This window comes from Lepisosteus platostomus, chromosome 9, assembly GCF_059453375.1.
Source record: "Lepisosteus platostomus isolate fLepPlt1 chromosome 9, fLepPlt1.hap1, whole genome shotgun sequence".
NCBI classification, from domain to species: Eukaryota; Metazoa; Chordata; class Actinopteri; order Semionotiformes; family Lepisosteidae; genus Lepisosteus; species Lepisosteus platostomus.
In genome coordinates, this window is record NC_142619.1 from 35,432,250 (window position 1) to 35,455,181 (window position 22,932).

At 36.1% G+C, this 22,932-nt stretch overlaps 2 protein-coding genes across 2 annotated transcripts in view; both read left to right on the forward strand.

The window, feature by feature from the left end:
• Positions 1–13: 13 nt before the first annotated feature.
• Positions 14–7,953, forward strand: zcrb1 (zinc finger CCHC-type and RNA binding motif 1). Its single transcript, XM_088644809.1, has 8 exons — positions 14–120; positions 638–756; positions 2,750–2,778; positions 3,111–3,222; positions 3,311–3,418; positions 3,609–3,718; positions 5,731–5,803; positions 6,318–7,953. Exons 2-8 carry the CDS (start codon positions 673–675, stop codon positions 6,456–6,458), a joined length of 657 nt encoding a protein of 218 aa, XP_088500935.1. The 5' UTR covers positions 14–120; positions 638–672; the 3' UTR covers positions 6,459–7,953.
• A 5,946-nt stretch (positions 7,954–13,899) lies between these two features.
• The window catches only part of yaf2 (YY1 associated factor 2), a 33,950-nt gene continuing 24,917 nt past the window's right edge, over positions 13,900–22,932 (forward strand). Inside the window, exons 1-2 of the mRNA XM_088644811.1 lie at positions 13,900–14,058; positions 14,351–14,476. Coding sequence (XP_088500937.1) covers positions 14,033–14,058; positions 14,351–14,476 — 152 coding nt within the window. The 5' untranslated portion in view covers positions 13,900–14,032. The remainder of the gene's footprint in view (positions 14,059–14,350; positions 14,477–22,932) is intronic.

Consider the following 22,932-nt stretch of genomic DNA (forward strand, 5'->3'; position numbering starts at 1 on the left):
GTCAGTCAAAGTGTCCTGGTGATATCATCTTTGTGCGCCATTTAATCTAGCTCTTTATATTAGATTGGTATAATATTGCGATTTGGTTCTGCACGCGGAAGAAATTATATACTGCAGCATGTAGGTTTTGTTTATGTTTTATGATATTATAGTGTTATTTAATATAAGAAAGAGTTTATATACGTTTTTGTTATATCTAGTTGCCATTCTAATATTCGCAGAGGCAATAGCAGTTGTAAATGTTAGTGTTTGATTCATGTTTCAGTCCTTACAGTTTGTTTATATAATTATGTTGGTCAATACGTTTGATTCATCATCGAGACAAAACACGTACCTTTAAAACTGGAATGAAAGCATTAACTACAGCTATTCTTTAATAGGATTATAGATTCCAGTCATGGTTACTCTTTTTCCTTAAACTAAAGTTATACTATTTAGTTATTGAATTAAATGATTGATTTCTTCTTTGATACTCAAATTATGTGTAATTTATGTTTTTAATAAAAGTATTTAACTAATGGATGCTTGAGTAGATGTAGTATATATTCTATCTGTGTTTTCCGTATAGCTATGATATTTTAGTTGTGCACTTTTTCGTGCTAATGTGTATTCACAAAAATTGTGTTGTGTTTTGCAGCACTGGGATATGCGTAGAAACAAACTGAAGACAATATGAGCGGTGGATTGGCACCAAGTAAAAGTACAGTCTATGTGTCGAATTTGCCCTTTTCTTTGACTAATAACGACTTACATAAGGTAAAACGGAATGCCTAAAATCGTATGCTGCACTGAATTATATATGTATTTTTGTGTTTGCCAATGAAAAAAATAAGTTTTAAACTTGATCTTGAAAAGTTTAAAAATCCAGTGGACATCTTATTCAGTTATAAATATTATGTTTTCCTGTTGTCAAGATGTAGATTTGGTAAGACATTTTCTTTATTACATTTTAAGAGCCCATTTAATATGATATTAATAATGAGTACTATAAACTGCTTATATCTGTATACCATTTTTTATCCCTGAGGATCCCAAAGTGCCACAGATAAGGGCTTACATATCTGACTTAATGTACCACATAAACATCAGTGCAAACCTGATTAACATGTTACAGCCATTTTGCACCAATAGTCCACAGCATATCAGACAGAGAGTTTTTGATTTATTTAATTAAGGACAGTATTTTGGGGATGCCAGATTGTGCAAACCCAAAGTGGAATTTAGTGGTGAAGTAGACAGGATCTTGAATCAAAGTCACATCTTAAAGGCTGTGCCTTCTAGCCCACGTGTCCCCAGTGACTATGTTGGAAGTTCTTGTTCAGGGGGAAAGGTAAATAAAGTAAATATGTCAGTACTTTCTGCATTTCTGACTTAAAAGCTTGGATGACAAAAAACATTTTGTCATTTAATTGTGAGAAGATTGAAGTTACATTATTGGGTATCTCATCACTTACTCAAAACCAATGGTGTAACCTTGTGAGTTGCTGGTACTATTCTCAAATATCATTCCAAAAGGAACATTTTGGCATGATTTTTTTTATCATCAATTGACTTTTGAACTTCATGTACAGAATATTGAAGGTCTCATCTTCTGTCTTGGAAATATTGCAAGGATGTGTGCTGTGCTTGGAAACAGACCACTTCTAACCTAGTCTCAACTCAAATCTCAGACGTTTAGCATGGCAGGGTTTGTTTAGTACTGGGATGGAAGACCTGTAAGGAAAGCCAGATTACTGTTGTAAGTGCTCTTGGTGCACCAGTGGGTGTCACCCTTCCCCTCCAGACCAGAATGTCCAGTTCAATCCTCCTGTATGGGGACCAGGGCCACTATGTTGTAAGAGGGACTGTCCTTCAGACTAAATGATAAACTGAGGAACTGACTACTTACTAAGAGTAGAGCTATCAATCCCAGTGCCTTGGCTAAATCCCACTTGGGTTTTGCAAAATCTGATTTACCTAAATTCCCTCCTTAACTCATTTGGTTACATGATCTCTCACTTCTTGACTTAATCCTGATCTGTTCCTCACGACTTGATCATTTAACCCGTTTGAATGACCGTACCTACCTACCTTCTGTATAAATCTTCCTTCATTAAAGTGGCTGCCGTGGATTATGGGCAATTACATTTCAGAGGTGGAAGACGGTGTATCCTCCTATATATTAACACTTTGGGATCTTTTAGGGTTAATGTACTATAAAAGTGCAATTAATAATTATTATTGTAAGGTAGAGTGGGGAGCCTCATCAGCAAATTAGATGCAAAGATCAGGTTCCTTCCACCTGAAGAAGACTCCACTACCAAAATATTCTTTTTCTTCCTTTCAACGGAGAAGCAGTGTAGAATGTTGATTCCTTGTTCCTTATTACTGTTACTGTGTACTGAATAATAAAGCATTTAATATTACACATTGATTACTGTATTGCTCTACTTGTAGAAGTCTTAAAACCTACTCTCAATGTATTACAATATGTTTAGAATTTAATAGCTTGAATCCTGGCTGGGATCATCATTCCTATTTTGGTGTTGATACACTGACGATCTTTCAGGTTTTGAGGTGGCTTGTATGCTAGACTGTTTACACTCCTTGGTTTTATTGTTATAAAAACTGGCAATGCTAAGATATTAAGAATAATACCCCAAAACAGTAGAATTAAACTTTCACCTGAACAACACTGGAATATAATTTAATGTGAAATGAGTGACAGTTAAACTGATTTTATTTTTAATTTTGTGTTATTTGCTTTCAGATTTTTACTAAATATGGAAAAGTTGTCAAGTAAGTAACTTAAAACTCAGTTAAAATTTGTAAATGTGAACTTAATATTATTGTTTTTCCTATTGTTTATATTGGCTGTTTACTACTAACTTAATTAGATCTTTTAGGTCTGATTCCCACCCAGAAGGGAGAAAACCTGAGAGTAATGTACTATATTACTAAGGTGGATTATTACAATTACCCTCCATTTTGTTAATAATTAAACATCTGGGGAAAATGTAGGCTACTTTTTTAACATTTGTTATATGGAAAAAGAGAACAAGGAAGTACTTCTTTATGGAGGAACTTTTGTCTGGAGTTCTAATTCTGTCTCTGCAATTCTAAATTTTCAGGGTGACAATAGTGAAGGATAAAGTGACAAGAAAAAGCAAAGGTGTGGCTTTTGTGCTTTTCTTGGATAAGGAATCAGCACAGAACTGTGCCAGAGCCCTCAACAATAAGCAAGTAAGCAATAAGAAGTGCTAATGTCTATGTCAGGTGTGCCTTGTCTAATCAATATATGAAAAATATGAAATATTCTTTGTCTACACAGTTGTTTGGCAGAACAGTGAAGGCCAGTATTGCTATTGACAATGGGCGAGCTCCCGAATTTATCAGAAGACGCAACTATACAGACAAGACGAAGTGCTATGAATGTGGTGTAAGTTAAAATATATATCTTATCTGGCTCAAACTTTTCTTAGAAATTTAAGTCTCCTACCATACTCACAGCTGCATAATTAATGTTAAATTCAAAGCATGTTGTAACACCAAAGAAACAAAGGCAGTGTTGTGGTTTAGATTTCTCAATGTTATTTAAAGACTTCACGATTTCCCCTTCTTCATTTTAGGACTCAGGTCACTTAAGTTATGCATGCCCCAAAAACATGCTCGGCGAAAGAGAACCTCCTAAGAAGAAAGAAAAGAAGAAGAAAAAGAAAGTAGCAGAACCCGAAGAAATGTAAGTAAAGTGCTGTCAGTGCTTATCGTTAGTGTTAATAAGATGGTTTCAACATTTGTTTCAGCCTTTATTACTTTATTCTATTTTCTGGAGAATATTGAAGCAACTTGATCCTGATTACCTGAATATTGAAAATTGAGTTGGGGTACTTCATTTTTGTAGCTATAAAATGACCGTGGGTGGTAGAATTCCTTCAAAGACGTTCACATGAGCTTGTCAGAGGATTAGAACAACAGATCACACAGTATGAAGTAGTGTTTGTAGTTCTCCAAAGGTAAGAGGGTGTTGCATTCTCAAATAAATTATGTAACCCTACTGTACACTCTGCAATGTTTTAGGAAAGTTTTCTCCTATGCGTACTTCCATTGACTAATCTGTTTCTTTTCCAAGAACAAACAGTTGTCATGTCCTAAACAAACATTGTAAAACAGTTTAAACTGATTTTTTCACGGCAACTGATAGCATGGAAGTCACTAGGCTCACAATCTTGTATTTTAAAATATACAGCGACTATATACAACGCCTAGCAAACGTATTCACCCCCTTGTAATGATGCCCCTATTGTTTAATTGCAAAAGTTGTAGACACATTTAAAGTGAATATTTTACTTGAACTCTCAAATTGAATTCTTAGGTTAAAGAAATTAAATGTCGGCAAAAACAAAAATATATTGATTTTACTCCCCTGAATCAATACCTGGTTAAGGCACCTTTGGCAGCAATTATAGCTGTCTTTGTGCATAAGCCTTACATACTTACTGTACACTAGTTCAAGCTATAAGGTTAATTGGGCATCACTGATGGACAGCAATTCTTGAGTCTTGAAACATATTTTCTATCACATTCAGGACAGAACTTTGACTGAGACTCAATATTTTCTTTAAGAATTCACTTTCTTCTTTTATTCACTTTTCTTTGTGATTTGCCTGTAATTTCCTCCATTTTCCTATTTGCACAAGATTTCCAGTCTCTTTTTGTTAGAAGCATCCCCACAACATAATACTGTCACCACCATTTTTGACTCGCTCAAGCTTCACTTGAATCCCTTCTTATAGATTGACATCATCATGCAACATCATATTTAGTTCCTTTGATTTTTTTAAAGCCTTCTTTTGATCTTTGTTTTTCCATCATTTTATTTTTTTTAGTTGTTTTGAAAGCTCTTTTAAAGTTTGATTCTTTGCTTTAATATACTATTAGACTGAGGATCTTGTAGAGACCGACATAATTATTCCGAAATTGCGTAAATGACTGTTGTTGCACACAGACAGAGGGCATTCAGTGTAACGTTGTGCTTCCAAACAAATTTAGGTTTCAGAAATTGTGTATAAATCATTGGTAATTCAGAAAAATGGGGAAGGGAAGTAGATGCTTTTGGAAGGGATTGTATATCATTTTCTTCTTTTTGTATTTATGGAAAAGAGGAACTAAAAATCAGTTTCAAAGCTGATGTAGCACTCTCCTTGGATATAAAATGCAGTGTACAGTAATTTGAGCCTGTGGCTACTGGTAATGGCAAACATCCCAAAGCTCACAGTCATGTATTTTAAAATATATATTGTATACATAATTTACTTCATTTTTGCACTTCTGAAAAAGAGGATCTTAAAATCAGTCTGAAAGCTGATGTAGCAGTTTTCTTGGGGTTTTGTTAATCCACACACTTAAATTTTGTGCAACTCAATTGCAGATTGCATACTGAATACATTTTCAGTCAGCCTGTTCAATTACCAGCCTAACTTTTTAATATAGGTACCCTAAATAACTTTCTCAAAATTGAAAATGTGCTGAAACACTGGGTACTGAAATGTGTATAGTAATTATGCAGCATAATGTTCTCTGTCTGTGATAATTTTCTCCCCTTCATACTTGAAGTATCTTTTCAAATAGTCATGTGAAAGTTTAAAATTAGAAGCAGAAAAATCTTTACACATTTACAGCAGATTAAGAACCAAAACATTAAGCAAAAGACATTTACATAATGATTCTGTAATTTATTGGCAAATTGTTCAGTGAGGAAGAGGAAAGTGAAGATGAAGGAGAAGACCCTGCCCTTGACAGTCTCAGCCAAGCAATTGCTTTTCAGGTAAGTTGTGGAACAATATAGATCCTTAAGGTATTATAAGAATGTATCAATACACAATATTTTTTTCCATACACTTGTGGTTCCTGTTTTCTTTCATGTTCTGATTTTTTTTTCCTACAGAATGTAGGAAGTGAATTCCTACACTTTTGAAAAGATATTTAAAAAATGTTACCTGTGCTGGTAGAACATAATCATATTCACCATGTGTTATGGGAGTTTTGTTATACTCAACAAGCTTTTGTTTAATCTTAAAAAAATATTGCATGCAAAAACAGCTGAACATTTAAAGAAGTCCACTAATAACACCGTCCTTAGATATTTTGATGTGTGAAACGGTTCTGAACCTCCAGTAAAAATAGTGGCAGTCATCACTATACAAATAGCATCTCTGTGTGCACTAAGTCATTTTGTTAATGGTTTTAAATGTGAATTATTTGTATCTTATTCAGTTATAAAGTTTGGTTTTAAGAAATCTATCATAGAAATAATGTATTACCCATATCTTTGTTTGCAGCAAGCAAGACTTGAGGAAGAGGAAATCAGACGGAGGCAGAATATAGAGAATGCTAACCAAGCTTCCACCTCTGAGGAGCTGAGGCGACCAAGGATTAAAAAGAGTGCATATTTCAGTGATGAAGAAGAGCTGAGTGACTGAGATCTGTGAATTATTCGAAACAGGAAACTTTTACAACAGATTAGAGTGGGGGGGTCTAGTTCTTGGTTCCTAAAGGGACTTTTGTTTTCTGTTTTTATTCCACCCCACCTTTCAGCTACATAGTTTTTCTAATGATAAAATTAGCTTCATTACTGTAATACTGTGTAGGTGTTTTAAAGCAGACTCTGTGGTGTTTAAAAGGTAACAATATATTTTATGAAGTGAAGATTCCAAACAGTCAAGTGTAAAATACCTTAAAAAATCATTTATATATGTATATAAGAATTATTAGCTTGTGTCATTAATTGCTCAGGTTGAAACAAAAAACATAAAAGTTTAAAGTAATGTATTTCTTAACTGCAATGAAGATAAAACTTTTATTTCAGAACAATCTACACAATGTATTATATTGCATTTTCACATACCTTATTTCTTAAACCCTATTTGTCACAGTTTACTTGATGCTTCTATTTTTGGTTTGTCTAAGTATGAAGCAAGAATCAATCACTTCCGCAGGAATAGGTAACTGCAGTTCTCAAGGGCCAGGGTCCTATAGGTTTTACAGATAATACATATGTAAAAAGGAGGTGATTTCACATCTTTCCAGATAGTTCAGTTAAGTAATTAACATTAAAAATATGTCTCTTAATTCATTCTTTTTTTGTTCTCCAACATTTGTAGATATAGATATAAGTATGGCAATACTAAACATTTTTTATCAAGATTACTCATAACAAGTATTATTTATTTTTTCCTAAGGCTGTTAGCCTTATGCTGGGTTCAATTGGTGGTTCTGTTCGAAGCCTGGGGCCCTTCCTGCGAGGAGTTTGTGTTCTGTTGTGGCCATGTGGGTTTTGGCTGGTGCTCCAGTTTACTCCTGCTGTCCAAAGACATAAGATCTGGCATTTCTAAATTGTCCCCCATTTTCTGCAATGGACTGGCTTCCCATTCAAGGTGTCTTATCTTATCTAAATAAAGGCTGCATCTTGCTTGTATATCAGCCTAATATAATATTACAGCTTTCATTGTACAGTATCTATGTATTATATCATTTATTATATAAAAAGTAAAGATTGAAACCTGTGTAAATCAGCACTTCCAAGCTTTGATGTATTACAAGTAGTGGCGTGGAACACAAACTTTTAACCACATTATTTCAATGATCATAAAGGACATAGAATGCATTTTCCAGTGTGTTTTAGAATAAATGTTTGAACCATATTTTTGCAAAAATGTTTTTACAGATATTTACATAAAGTATAATCTCCTGGGATATAGTGGTAGAATCACTTTATTTTAAAAATGTATTTGTTGAATACTGTTTTCAATGCTTACTGGAAAAATATGGGCTAATTTTTAGAACATCTGTAAATTCAAAATGCTTTGTATAAAGTTAAATTCAAAGCCAAACTATAATTGTTTAACAATACCTGATCATGAAACAAACAGTATAATGTGGTTTATCATTTTACAAAATAAATTGCTGATACACTTCCTTCCTGTATAACGTCCTATACATAAAGTCTTCCTGAGGTAAAGGTGCTCTTTTATCATCTTTTTATCAGTTCCATGTTACAGTTTGATTGATGTCTCTTGTGCTCATTATCCTGGCCTGCAGGATATAACAATTCAGAGCACTACCATCACTGTTTAGACTTATTTTCCCAGTGAATGGTTTATTCTTAAATAAGTGTCTATGGTTGTAAAAAGGGTAATACAAGTTTTATTTTCTATATATGTTGTTAAATTGTAAAAGTCGTGTTGAAAATTAGATCCTCATTTTTTTGTGAATGCTTCACAATCTTTAAATTTAAGTTGTAAACAGAATCTGTCCACATGATGTCAACTAAATATAGTTTTTAGCAACATTTTGTTTTAAAAACACGTCTGTGTAAATAAGATCTTTTAAATCTGTTTTGAGCTGAGGAATACTTTTGTTAGCTACATAACTCTATATGGCGTAGATTTCACAAGCCCTATAGTGAATGTGAAACACTGACTTTTTTTTAAATGTGGCTACAAATCCATAATGTAAAATACACAATCTGTTTTGTTTTCTCTCTGTAGCTCTTTTGTTACATTACAGCTCTTTAGAGGTTTACTTATGTGATTACTTACCTGCTGCTATACTCAATTTTTTTGTGAGGAGACAGACTCCCAAAAGAATCTGTTTCTTGCATGTAGATGTATTTTAAGTTGCTGTTGAGTTTCTGTTACCACTTAACTCGCATATAAGCCTGAATGGAATTAGGAATGACTTGTAAGTGTGTGTACTAAGTGCACAGGAGCAGCACACAACGTTTGCAAAGTCAAAGAAAAATGCAAGGTCAAATTAATTTACTATTTTTTTACTCATGAATGTGAGTAAAATTGCAGTATTTTATTTTCCCTGACCTACAATTAACAGACATCCAAGCCAGTTAATAAATTCATTGTCTTTTTATAGAACCTAAAGTTGAATTTCCACCAAAAAGATGTCAATGTTTTGTAGACGGAGGATACTGTACACTCTGAGTGGACAATTAACTGAATGCCTGTGTGATGAGAGCAAGTCATGTGTCCAGTTACTTATATGAATAATGCAGCTTAAGGGATCCAATACTAATAGCCTTTTTAAGGTTGAGGCAGTTACCCACCCAGCCCCTATGTTATAGGTCATTAATATAGCTGACTCCTTTATTTTGTTAAAGGTATACAAAGGTGCAAAACTGTAGAATGGCGTGTCAATAAAATAATGCATTAATTTATACAATAAGCAAAACTATACAAAAATAGAAAACATTTTGGAGGATCTATGGGTGCAATCTGAACAGATGGGTCTCAAGAAGGTGGCAGAAGGTAGTTAATAATAGTGCCGTCCAGATTTTGCGTACTTACTTGATACCACCACAGGGGTGCCATAGCGAAGGATGAGAGTGCAAAAGTGAGGAGAAAGAACACCTATGTGGCTAACAGGAGCTGGCAATGGAGCGATTTAAAATAGATCATGAGTTGGAGATGAGGGGAAAGAGTGATGAAGAGAGCAGTATGTTATTATGGGAATTCGATCTGCAGTTAAATGTGAGCAGAGAAGAGTTGCTAATCATTTAAAATGGTACTTTTGGCCTGCTTTTAAAATATACTCACTTTTTAACACAGCACCTTATGTTTTAAGACTTCTTAAAAATACGTACAGAGAAATTGCAGTACAATAGAATGTAGCACAGAGGTGTGAAGTATTACATTACCTCTACAGAAGTATAAGTCGTTTCAAGACGTTAGTCTTCGTGGTGCTGAGTTAGAGACGTACTTGAACAGAATTTGTTCCTGGTCTCAGTGGGAAAAAATATTTTGTATAACTGTATATGGTAAGGGTATATTTGTTCAGGTCATTTTCAGGTCAGGTGATATACAGTACAGATCATTACACAAGACGTTCTGCATGACTTTCTATGTGCAGCTTTAACCTTCTGTATAGATAAAGTAATAAAAAATAATATGAGTATATTCAATATTTCTCAACACAATGTCACTATCTAATGTCAAAATCACATATTCTAAATAAGTAGTCTAAGTATTCTATGATAGTAATTAAGCTAATTCGTTTACATTACTTTCAATAAATATTTTTTTTTAAATGGAACAGGCACTTTTTATTTAACTGTACTGCCATCTGTTCATCCTGTCTTTGCAGTTTTCCACTCCATCACTACATCTTCTCCCCAGAGAAAATTGGTGTGAAAACAAGTGTAGTGCTGCTCTGCTACACCCAGAATACCTGTTTTTATCTATGCAGAAGGCAATCTTCACAGGGCTTTTTTCTAAGAAATTAGTTGGAATAGATGTTCCCATAAGCAAGAAGTAATCATTACTCTCACATTCCTAGAAAGTAGTCCTACAGACTTCATGCACTGTTGTTTAATATTTTTTGCACTGTGCAGAAAACAACTGTTTCATAACACTTTATATATCATCTGTGATCTCATTTAAGTTCTTGAATCCTCCATACATTTCATATGCAAATATTGAGCAGCTCAGTGGCACAGAGGTAAGCATCGCTGGGGGCCCTGGGTTCAGTTCTGGACCTGAGGTGCTATCTACATTGAGTACATTGAGTGTTCTTCGTGTGTACATGTGGATTTCCTCCAGGTGCTCCAATTTCCTCCAACATTCCAAAAACATACTAGTACGTTAATTAGCTTCTGGGAAAAACTGATCCTGGTATGACTGTGTGTGTCTCTGTGCCCTGGGATGTACTGGCAAATATCCTACCTATCCTATGAGTATAGGCTCTGGCTTCTCTGTGACCCAAAATTGGATTAGGAAATGGATGGATGTACCTGTACATATATTCTTACTCTTTTCATATGTCTAGTTTCTGCTTAGGTCCTAAAATAGAATGAAAATGAAAACAACTTATTGGATTGAATACTGAGCATCCACTAAATTTATTGCTCTTTTTAATGTATTAATTAAATGTTTAATCATCATTTTAATTAATTGCTAATTCATAACTAGAATGTGACACACTCAAGTACCTGACCATTGCATAAGTTCTAAATCACTTTATTAGTGAGAGAGTGAGGTGATTTTACCTGTTGTTAAACGCAAAGCCAGGTGAAAATCAGTAAAGTGAAACACAGAAATTCACTATGGCTTGATTTACCAAAAAAAAAGCAAAAATCTAAACTAAAGGCTGTATTATGCCATGGGTGCCTCTGTCCAGGCACTACAAGAGGATTAGGACAGAATCTGCAACCTGTAGCAAACCACGCTTTACAGATTGAATTACTTTCAGGGTTGACCACACAAACCACTAGTATGTAACTTTCACAATAGACTGCCTCTTTATCAGACCTATTCATGGCAAATGTTAATCAGCATAAATAACCAATGTCATGTATATTCATTAAAATACAGTACATACTCAGCACACTTGCTATTCTTTTGATGTTGAGTATAGATTGTAGGCTTCTACATTTGTTCACAAAACAAAATAGTAATATGAAAATTTACACATAACACAAAACAGCTATAGTTTACCCAACAACAAAAATGTTAAGAAAATACAGATAATATAAATTGTCCCTTTAAGATTAAATATACTTTATATACTGTATGTAAGAATGTCTAAACCTTTGGACAAAACCCAGGTATTGCCACAGCTGCCTATTCTTAAGAGCTGTTCCAGTCATTCACAGAATAGTCAAACAATGTGCCCAGAAAGATGACCTGCAATCTGACACAACCATCTGGATGATTTGTGGCAGGGTTATAGCCTGCAGAAAATTTCAATTCCACAAAGAAATACATATGTCCATTAGAACTCAAAAAAGATACTAAAGCAGGTAGCAGACAAGTGCCATTATCAGAGACAGACAGAGATCAAACCTGCAATTTTCAAGTGGCAGAGATAGAAGGTAAATGAGACAGTACTCCATCCTGTTTCAAGAGGCCCCAACATGGTAGCAGAAGTGCCTGCAGAATTGTAGATCAGAAGCATCAGAATAACTGTTCATGTGCATCCTGACCACTATCTTCAGCTCACGCATTTTACTGTTATTTCAATTTCTTTCTTGAAGCATACAAAATTGTGCTTGTTGATCCCTTCATATATTTCAAGCGTCTACTTGTGATGCCAACTAGTCTACAAATAATAGCTTCTTAAAACATCCACTGCCAACAAGCACAGAGAGGAAGAAGATCAGCAGGGCGCCATGCTGAGAAGTCCACGGCAGAAGAATTGAGTGTAAAGTTGATGCATTTCTTTATCACAACCTCTCTCTATCAACATATGGAATCCTGTTCAGGAGTCGCATTTGAATCCATTGGAAGGATACAGTACATGCTTTGAAACAAATGTTCAAAATAAACGTGTGACATATCCAAACACAACAACAAAGCTTGGGGAAAAAGAGATTTTTTTATTAGAAGTTAGTTGCTTTACAAATAGGAGACGATATACTTAATCTATCACTTAAAAGCATTCCTGGTCATTCTACTAAGACTTTGAATCAGGTTCAGAGGGAACAATGTCCCCTGCTTGTGCAACACTACTAATTAGAGAAGGAGAGGAGGCCTCTCCTCCCAGTATTGACCAGACCTTAGCTTCTGAGACCTAACAAGATCAGACTCGAAGTTGATCATTGGTGCTGATGGTATCTAGCTGATGGAAATGTTTGAAGATAGTATGGTTTGTCACTATGTTTTCAGTAACCATGTACAGTAACAGGATACCATTTTAGGGAACCTTACACCTCACTGTGGCAGCCGGTGACTCACCTCCTATGAGAAGCTGGTAATCCCATGGACTGCATCTTATTTATAATGTTCTCTTGTTTATGGCTGTGCTTTGATACCTGGTTTCATTACTTTATTTAGGTAACTACTTGTAACTGTAAACTAATGTTGTATTCTTTGTGTGTAGATTGCCTTCTTCCATTATCCGCACCTGTATAACTGTCCTTCTTGGAGAGCTTGGTATTGCTAGGGGAAGGGAATCCTGAGTCCTCTACTGTTTCCTTATCCTGACATATTTGACTGCTATGTGCAGGCTGTCCTGCCACCTAGAACACACTGCTTGTGTGAATGCTTATTATTTAAACTATGCTACCTTTTGCTTCTGCAAAATTCCCAAATTTATGGACACTTCCACCCATTTGTGGTCCTGTGTCCCTCATTTAGTACTGTATGACATTTATGTTTCCCAAAGCTCGTTTTGTAATTGCATATTAATAGAATCCACTACTATGTTGGGTAGATTAAAGGGCATCCATCCATTCATTTTCTGCAGGTTTCAAAGAAAGCTAGACCGACTTTACAAAGATGAAGTCCCCCTCATTTTAAGAGAACAATCATTTTTTTTCCAAAATACTGGGAGTCCCTGAAGTTTAACATCGATGTAAAAGACCTCTTCAATTATTAACATGGCCATATAGTATAATTCCTTCGGGGATCCCAATCAACAGAAATGTCCCAAAATATCTCAGGATGATGCAGTGGACAATGATCCTCGAGAAACAGAAGGGAAAATTGTCACCGCGACCAATATATTTTTACAATAATAGACAGGTTAAGTTTTTATTACGATGTAAAAATATTTTTACAGCTTAGCTCCATCTCTCAGAGTCTCAGATATTTTCTGGAACTGAAAAGCATTTCTTCAAACTTTAATCTGTAGCACAGTTCCCCCAGTTCAATCAGCTGATCCGACATAAACACCGCACGCCCCAACTGCCTTTGAGACGAAAAGAAATTGATTTTCCCGTTTGGATTAATATTTATGAAACATCAGTTTGAAACTCAAAGATCCTCGTACGACTTGGATCACGCTAGACCTCAGATGACTCAAGCGAGAAGAAAGAAAAAAAACAAAACAACATCCGTAACCTCCATCATATGCAAACCTGCCGCCTTCAGCTTAATGTTTCTCTTTCAGGAAATTGTCTGCCGGCTGATTGGTTAGCCCCCCACCACGTGATCCTCCTACTGGAGTTTCCACGACAGCTGGGAGCTGTGATCCGGGCGCCTTAGTCATTTTTTGTATCAAATTTTTCTGTTCGTATTTCAGTATAAACAAATCAGGTTTCAGCAACATGGGAGACAAGAAGAGCCCGACAAGGTAAAGCAGTTCACCAATGCATAAGAAAGAGGGTTGCTCTAAAATGCGGTGGCTCTGAATAATTAAAGCATTTCAACGCTGTGTGTGTGAATGAGGTGGCCGCTGTAGTGTAGCAACCATGGCGGACGGGCTGTTCTATTACAGTGTCAAAACATATACCTCGTAAATTTGACTCTTGAAGTCAAAAGGGGTCCGTACTTTTTTTGTTTATAAACAAGTGTTCAAAGCTGAATGTAAGGGGCTGTAAGCGCTGCATTAAACCAGTGTTGACCGTCTGCTATTTTGTTCGAAGGCCAAAGCGGCAACCCAAGCCTTCTTCTGACGAAGGATACTGGGACTGTAGCGTTTGCACATTCAGGAACAGCGCCGAGGCTTTCAAGTGCATGATGTGTGATGTCAGGAAGGGAACATCAACACGGTAAGTAGATTTATTTAATCGCTATTATTAATGGTCACCGTTCACGATGCTATGTGCAAGGGCAGGTATTTTACATTTGATGCTTTAGAACATAAAAAAAAACAATAATACCTGAGACTGGCCGGAATGCTCAGCGAAAATGATTGAATGTTGAAAAGGTAGCTAATGTTTACCATAACGGGGTTAATTAGATATTGATGAATGACAATTTTCTTTTGCATAAGTGAATCTCCTTATCGTCATTGTTATTTCACAACGGATCCTGCTTGTTTGTAAAATACATACTTAGAGCGGTGAAACTAAGTAGGCGATATAAATTGTTTAAAATTAACTTGTATCTGCAACTTTATAATTTTTAACCGGTGTTTATTATGCGAAGTTGATCTGCTATTTTCGGTGGGCATACCGTGCGACCGGCTGCTTTACATGAGCCTGACCGCTTGTCTTGGGCTTTCCCACAGCATCCTGCCAAAATGTTTCTCCCAACTCCTACGATTATACTTATCCTGAGTCGCTAGACTAGCACATCGTATGAATCATTTGTTGTATCATGAAATACGTAAGCGCTGTGTTCAGTATTATCAAGTGAATATTTCCGTCTGGTGCATTGCCATTATGACACGGGAGAACATTTATTTCGTCTTAAGCGTTGAAAGTCTGCTTCCTACATGTCTTTGAACACCCCAGTAACACAGGAAAAATTGATGTTCATTTTAAATGTTTTTTTTCTTTTGAATAATGATGTAGGCGATTCAATCATAATCATTTTAATGACGTACAATAAAGCCAGCTACAGTAATATAAAGAACAGATACTGTACTGTGGTTTTTGTGTTTCTATCGCAGCCAGAATACATAGAATGAGTTAATAATAAATGCAGTGTGGTTTCTGTGGGATCTCGGTTTATAATTTTCAATTAAATGGCATAGACAGGGTCTCAGCTTCTGTATTAGCATGGAGGGGAGTGTTGATTGAGTCTTCACTTGTCCTTCCTGCTGTGCAGAGCAGAAGTCAAGGCTTGCCTTGTGAACAACAAGGTTCATCAGTTTGGATGATTTATGTACTTATGCTTTGGTTATGACATTCTTCACAGGGGAAAGGTGCCCTGAATTATTGACCCTTGCTATTGAATGCAATCCCTGATATTCAGCCAGTGTGAACTGACCACAATTATATGATGGCATAAGTTTTATTTTAAGAAGTATTGTGGTTTAAAGTATATGGAGTTCACCAGATCTTCATTTGCTTTAGAAAAACCCTGGTGAAATCACTTTCTGATTTAAAGTGTTGGTGCAGATCTACAGAACAAATTCCACTGTGAATAGCTTACATTATACTACATCTGGTATTTGAATTGGTCAATGTGTTGATTAGATGTGTTGTAAATACAAAATTGAAGTTTTCACATCCTAACACCATTAGCAAAGTTGATTCAGTTTACTAACATTTTTATACTGGTTTGGAAGTTGGAACAGAATGAGCAAGCCTTTTGTGTGATAAAATGAATTATTTCATTAAGAAAAAATAATTGAGGACATTAAATACCAGTCACTTTTTGTATTAATTGTATGCTCCAAAATGCTGCCAATGTCAAGATTCAGTGTTTTTGGTGCAGCCACCTAAGCCGGGACAGATACTTCTGTGTGTACCACAAGCAGAGGCACTTACACTGATGGTGTCAGGCACATATCCAAGGAAAAACTTTAAACATGTGAAAACGTCAGCAAAGGGCTCAGGCAGTCTGTTTCAAATAATTAGAGGGTGGCAATCTTATGTATAGCTAACAATTAAATATGGGGTCTCTGTTCTTCATTGATAAATACTGTAAGCTAACTTTACCTAGTGTATGTAAATGTCTATAATAAAAATCTATTTTAAACATTGGCAGCTAACTTAGTAACAAATGTGATGTTTCGCACTTCAGAAATAATAAATATCCTATTTTATCATCCGTGATTCCATATCCACACCATATCTGGACACATGCAGTTTGATTGTATCTTCCTTTACTTATTTTATCAAAAAGTTTATCAAAAGAAATGGAGAGGGGAGCTGGAACTGGTGAATCTTCAGGTTCTCCTCTACTGGGTATATACATTTTTTTCCAGCAGGTCATCAGCATAAATTCAAGATAATTTGAATTAACCGCCATGTACTTATAATGATTCTATATGCAGGCATAATAGGCCTAAAGAAAATGGGTTCTGTAAGCCATTTCACCCAGTCAACAACCGCATGCACCAAATAGTTATTTTTATTGGGTCGTAAGTGCTATGCACATTTTACATCTCTGTACTCAGTATTTATGGGTATTTGGCTTTAAATGTTAATTGGCGAAATGGAGTCCTTGCGATTCTGTTTAAACACTCAAGAGTAGCCTTGCCTGGCATGTAAACGTCCCAGAAAATATGACATTTGTGTCTGCTGCCAAAATGACATTGCCGTTCCCCGACTTAACTTGCAACAAGGACTATCTGAATGAATGTGTTGCTTTTGCAAAATCGGTTTATTTTATAACAAAAATAATGAATACATTTACACTTAATTGCATGCATTCAAACAGATAACCTGTTTATTTATTATGCTTATTATATCTTACTGAATATTATATGAATGTCTACAAGCAAGCATTCCATTCCACCTGCTAAAGCTCTCCTCTCCTCTTATTTTCATAACCCAGTAAACTGGTAAGATTACTCCAACTTGTCTTGATAATTCTAGGACTATACTTAGGCTGGTTATTTGTAACCATAGTAGCACAGGCTGTTTAAACATTTAGATTGCATGTAATGTCACTCTGAACAAGCAGAGGTTTAAGATAATCACTGATCATCACAGGCAGGTCTGTACTGCATCTGCTTAGAAAGAGATCTTTTTCTGAAACAGTAATAGCTTATTTTCTGAGTTGTAAAATAAAGTAATCCACAGATCAAACTATTTGTGTTTTTTAATTCAGTCCTCCATTTCATATGAACTGCATCTAAGGAGCAAACGTAAGTTGGTGCACATCAGTCAATATCAGATTCTTTTTGTTAAATTGTGCTGCCAGCTATTTGATCACAGGCTGTTATAAAACTATATCAAGTATATTCTCAGATATTCCTTTCCATACATTTAATCAGTAGATTACAGTGCATCCCAAAACCTAACACAGGCCTCTTCCTACTAGTCCAGGTTTTTGGTCCAGTAAATGCATCTTATTTTCTACCCTGCTTTGCATTGCCCATTAAACATTTTAACTGGCCACATTCCTGGTTTGTATATCAAATTAAAGCTATTTGGAAATATTATTCATAAAAGCTGACCCAAATTGGTTATGTAAATCATTTTGATTGTTGTCATGTCATGGTTGTTTAAACAGTTCTGATGGATCATTTCAAAGGCAGCATACCGATTTGAGTTTGTTTTGCCTTTTATAGTCTAGTCTTTTCTTATTACTAGAGATCAAATGTTCTTACAAAATATTATCAATACTGAAAAAATAGAACCACATGTGTTGCAAAACAGTTGTTTTAGTATACTCTTAATTTTTATCACAAGGTGGTAATTTGTCAAGGCCAGGCCATACAGAGATTAAGGGCAGTGATGACCTAGAAGGTAATACTTTGCTTTTCAAAGAAGTGATATGGAGAGTTTTTGTCTCCTATTGTTTTGCTGACATTCTTCAGAAACTCTCCAAGTTTTAATCTAACTACAGTGGATAAATTGTGTATTCGCCTCGTAGTACTGACAAGCTTCTTTCTGAGCCAGGATGAGAGGATGACCTCAGGGGAATGGGGAAAGACATTAAATTACTGCAGCTCACTTGCAGTCGGTCATGCAAGTGCTTTTCATGGTCATGGGAGAGGCTTTGGCAAGGCCAGCTGACAGCACTGTACTGTGGTAATATTTGTTGTGACACTACTTCTTGTGATTCAAAATGCCTAGACTACTGAGTGCTTGTTCTGTAGTAAACATGCCCTTAAGAAACCAGTAGGTCCCTAAATGCTCCTTTAAATGTGAGCAATTCACTGCATTGCAGACTTGGAACAAAAGATTTTGATTAGCATTAGATTTGGTTAATTCAGGTTTAATTTTTTATTTTTTATTCTTTTTCAGTATGCCACACATATGTTTAATTCAAAGAGTTGTTTAGAAAAATAACGGCGTTCTGTAAATCCCAGCCTATTCATTTGTGTTTTCTTAATTGTGTTTCACAAGCCACATTGTAAGCAGGTCATCCTTTTCGAGATGTCGGAGCTGCCAGAGGAGATGAGACCACAGCAGCTGTCAGGCTCTACATGCTCCCAGTTCATTAGTATGCAATGGCTTAATCAGTGTGGAATCAGAGGCTTTCTGTTTCATTTAGAAATTGTCACCGGGTGGTTAGCGTAGCCAAGATGAGAGGCAATATCTTGTTTCCAGCAGGGATCCCATTTCAGCTCAGGGCAGCTGGAAGTTTAAGCAAGTGATTTGAAGGTGATATGGTCAGTGTCTCTGTTAGCTGGGGTCAAAAGTGAAGATTTCTTTGTAGTCCTTATTGAGGAAAATCCAGCTTCTATGCATAGCTTGTACTTTGAATTGTTGCTTGAATTGCTGTTTTGCCTGCTTTAGTGTTTTATTAGCGTGATGATAATAAGCAGATGTTTATTAATTTAATGAGTGGGGTATGTTTCTTTTTTGTGTAAGTCTAAAATGTTAGAATACCGATACCTTGTACTTTTGGAGCAGGTTGTGTGCAATAGCTGTGGAGAAAGACATGTTTTATAAACTACAGGTTTGCTAGTGCTCTGTGCTTTGAGAGAAGTAAAAATCTTATTTCATAATTGAAAGCACATTGAGAAATTGTACCAGAGATAAAGCAAACATTGTTCAAGTAGTAAGTTAGGAGCAAGGTTAAGTTTGCTGAGAAAATTAAGACTTATTGAATGTTGTATTTTAAAGAAATGTATTTACTGTTGCATCTCCATCAGTTTTCTTGCAGTTTTCTGTCATGATGTTAAAATATTACCATGCTGAATAGATACTTTATTGATCCCGTGAGGAAAATTGCAGTGCAACAGCAGCTTAACACAGACAACACAGCACAGTGTAACGAAATGATACAATGATACAACAATACATACCATACAATACAGTCAGTACACTCAGTGAGAAGTGCACTAAGAAGAGTTACTCACAGTCCAGAATAAACAAAGAACAAGCCAGAACAATACAAAAAGTTGTATTGCACAATATAAATATAAATGTATTGCACAAGTCCCTGGCATATATTGCACAAAAACGGTTGTAAATGGGAAAGCCAGATGTAGCAGAGAGTTTACTGTTTAGCCCAAAAACAGGTCAATGTCAATATTGCCCCTGCCCAGACACAAAGTGGATGCGTTGTACAGTCTTATGGCAGAAGGCAAGAATGACCTCCTGTAGCGGTCCCTGTCGCACCATGGTTGGATCAGCCTACTGCTGAACGTGCTCTTCATTTTCACAAGCATGTCATAGAGGGCATGGGAGATGTTGTCCATGATGGCCTCTAGTTTGGACACCATTCTCCTCTCAGCCACTACCTCCAGGGGGTCTAGATCAGACCCAATGACAGAGCTTGCTCTTCTGATGAGCTTGTTCAGCCTGTTAGAATCCACTGCTCTAATCCCAGAGCCCCAGCATACCATCTCATAGAAAATGGCACTCACCACCACCGACTGATAGAACATATGAAGCATCTTACTACATATATTAAAGAACCTGAGCCTCCTCAAGAAGTAAAGTCGGCTCTGACCCTTCTTGTAGATAGCCTCGATGTTCTTAGACCATTCCAGTCTATCGTCAATGTGCACTCCCAGGTACTTGTATTAGTCCACTATCTCCATGCCACTCCCATGGATGTAGACAGGAGTAGGTTGGGCCCTTTTCCTCCTGAAATCTATCACCAGCTCCTTCGTCTTTGCCACATTCAATTGCAGGTGGTTCTCCCCAAACCACTCCACAAAGCTGCTGACCAATCCTCTGTACTTTTCCTCCTGCCCACTCTTGATACATCCCACAATTGCAGAGTCGTCTGAGAACTTCTGGAGGTGGCACGACTTTGAGTTGTATTTAAAGTCCGAAGTCTAGAGGGTGAAGAGGAGCGGAGAAAGAACTGTCCCCCGAGGAGCCCCTGTGTTACTCACTAATTTGATCTAGAATTAAAATGTTAATGTGACACAAAAATGAGTAGTACTGAAAGAGAAAAAAAAGTGTTATTATTTTTGCTTAATGAATGAACAAACGTCTGGTAAAACTATGTCCTATAAAGCACTCAGACAAAAGCAGAGCTCATCTTCATTTCTCGTGTGCAATGTTTAACAAGACACACGGCAAAATAAATATATTTTGATCAACATTCTGTTAAACTCAGAATTTGTGTTTCAAAAATGTTTTTCCAAAGCTTTAAAAGCTCTATGTTGTTATTATTTTAACAGAGGTTTCTAAAAAGTGATGTAAAATAGCTTTGGGGAAAAGATGAAAGAGAAGGGAGTTCACAGTTATTTTAGTTGTCATAATGAGGTAGCAGGCATACCTGCAAGAAGTAATTTCTAACTGTAAAATGGTGTTTTTAAAACCTGAAACAATATCATAGATATTGTTAATCAAATATAGCACAGTGGACAGTACTTTATAGTATTTGTGCACACTTTTCTGTCTTACCATGACAATTCAGCGTCTGTCCCTTCCTGTACCCACAGTGCCGGAGCAGATCCAGCCTAATTAATTATCATATTATTGCATCATTAAACAATTAAGAAGCTGAATGTCTGGAAATATGATGTTTGGAAAACTTACAAGAGGCATATCTCTGTTGTAAAGGAACAAGTAATAGGTTTATTCCATGCTGAAAAGAGAAGAAAGAAAACACAACATTTCAGCAGTGGAGCCTTCTTTGGGTGTAACAACCTGAACTATAAAAACAGTCTTCTGTTGTAATGTGGAACTTCATATCTCTTAAGTATTTCTAATTTGTGCTTTCTGTGTTGGTGCGACATCTGTTACCTCTGTTCTTGATGGAAAAATCTGTGTATTGACTATCCTATCTTTTTAGATGGCAAAAATATGTGTCTGGTACAGTGGATAGAAATATGACTTTGGAATATTGTACAAGAGAACAAGATGACTGTTTAAGAATGAAAATTATAACATGGTGAAACTAAAAAGCAAGTAAAGTCTTATAATAGTGATAACTTTACTAGTATTTTTAAATTTGCACCAAATGTTCTAAACATTTCTTGTAGACTTATAAAATGGAGATATGTACCTTTCTGGATAGCCAAAATGTTTGGAACACTAAAATGTACAGTATATGGAGTGCCCTCCTCCTGTATTGGAACTGCAAAACTGTTATTTTTCCTTTACAGAAAAGCAAGTTGCATTTGTGATCATACAATTAATATGAATATTTATGCTCAATATAGTGTGTTTTATTTCGGGGGTACTTCCATTCATGTAATAGATTTAGAACTATCTAAATCAATCCAGTGATTTACAATAACCATAAGTATTGTGGTATATTATTCTTGAAAGATTCATATTGTAAAATTCGTTATTTTGTTGTGACCCATTGAGCGCGCCAAACTTTTATGTAATCATTTGAATTTACTTTTGAAGGGCACTGAGTGCATATGCATCCCATAATAGAAACCAGCATATAAACGCACACTTTTGGGGCGGTGCAGTGGCTCTGTGGCTAAGGAGCTGCGCCCGTGGCTGGAAGGTTGCCGGTTCATATCCCATGGCCGGCAGAGGAATCCTACTCTGTTGGGCCCCTGAGCAAGGCTCTTAACCCCAACTGCTCCAGGGGCGCTGTATAAATGGCTGACCCTGCGCTCTGACCCCAAGCTTCTCTCCCCGTCTGTATGTATCATGAAGAGCAAGCTGGGGTATGCGAAAAGACAAATTCCTAATGCAAGAACTTGTATATGGCCAATAAAGTGATCTTTTCAGAGATCAGGAATCATTCTTTTGAGTTTAATATGCAGCATTTGCTGTTATACAATCCTTGGACTCCCTCTCTGTTGCATCTGCATCTAGGAATCTGAGTGACATTATAGTATTATTGATTACTGTTGAACATGGTTTCATGGTGAGGTTTATTTTTCAAGAGAGTCTTTCCATATGTTTTTTTATGATGTGCCCTTACATGTGCAGTTACAGGATCTTAAATTTCTGATTCCTTCTTTTATTTTCCTGTGTTGGGATTTGTGTTTCTCACCTTTATGAAATTGATCTCTAGAGTTCTGACTTCTCCATTCCCAAACATCTTTTCCAGCTAAAATGCATCTCTGACTTTTGCTGGGAAAGGAAAAGAATTAAGATTTTGTTAACTTTTCCTCATGGGAATCTGAAATACAAGCCATTAATCTTGAGTGCTGTATATCTTACAAATTCATCATCTTCTTTCAGTCATCAAACATGCCTTTAATAGCATAAAGGAGGGGGATGGAGGG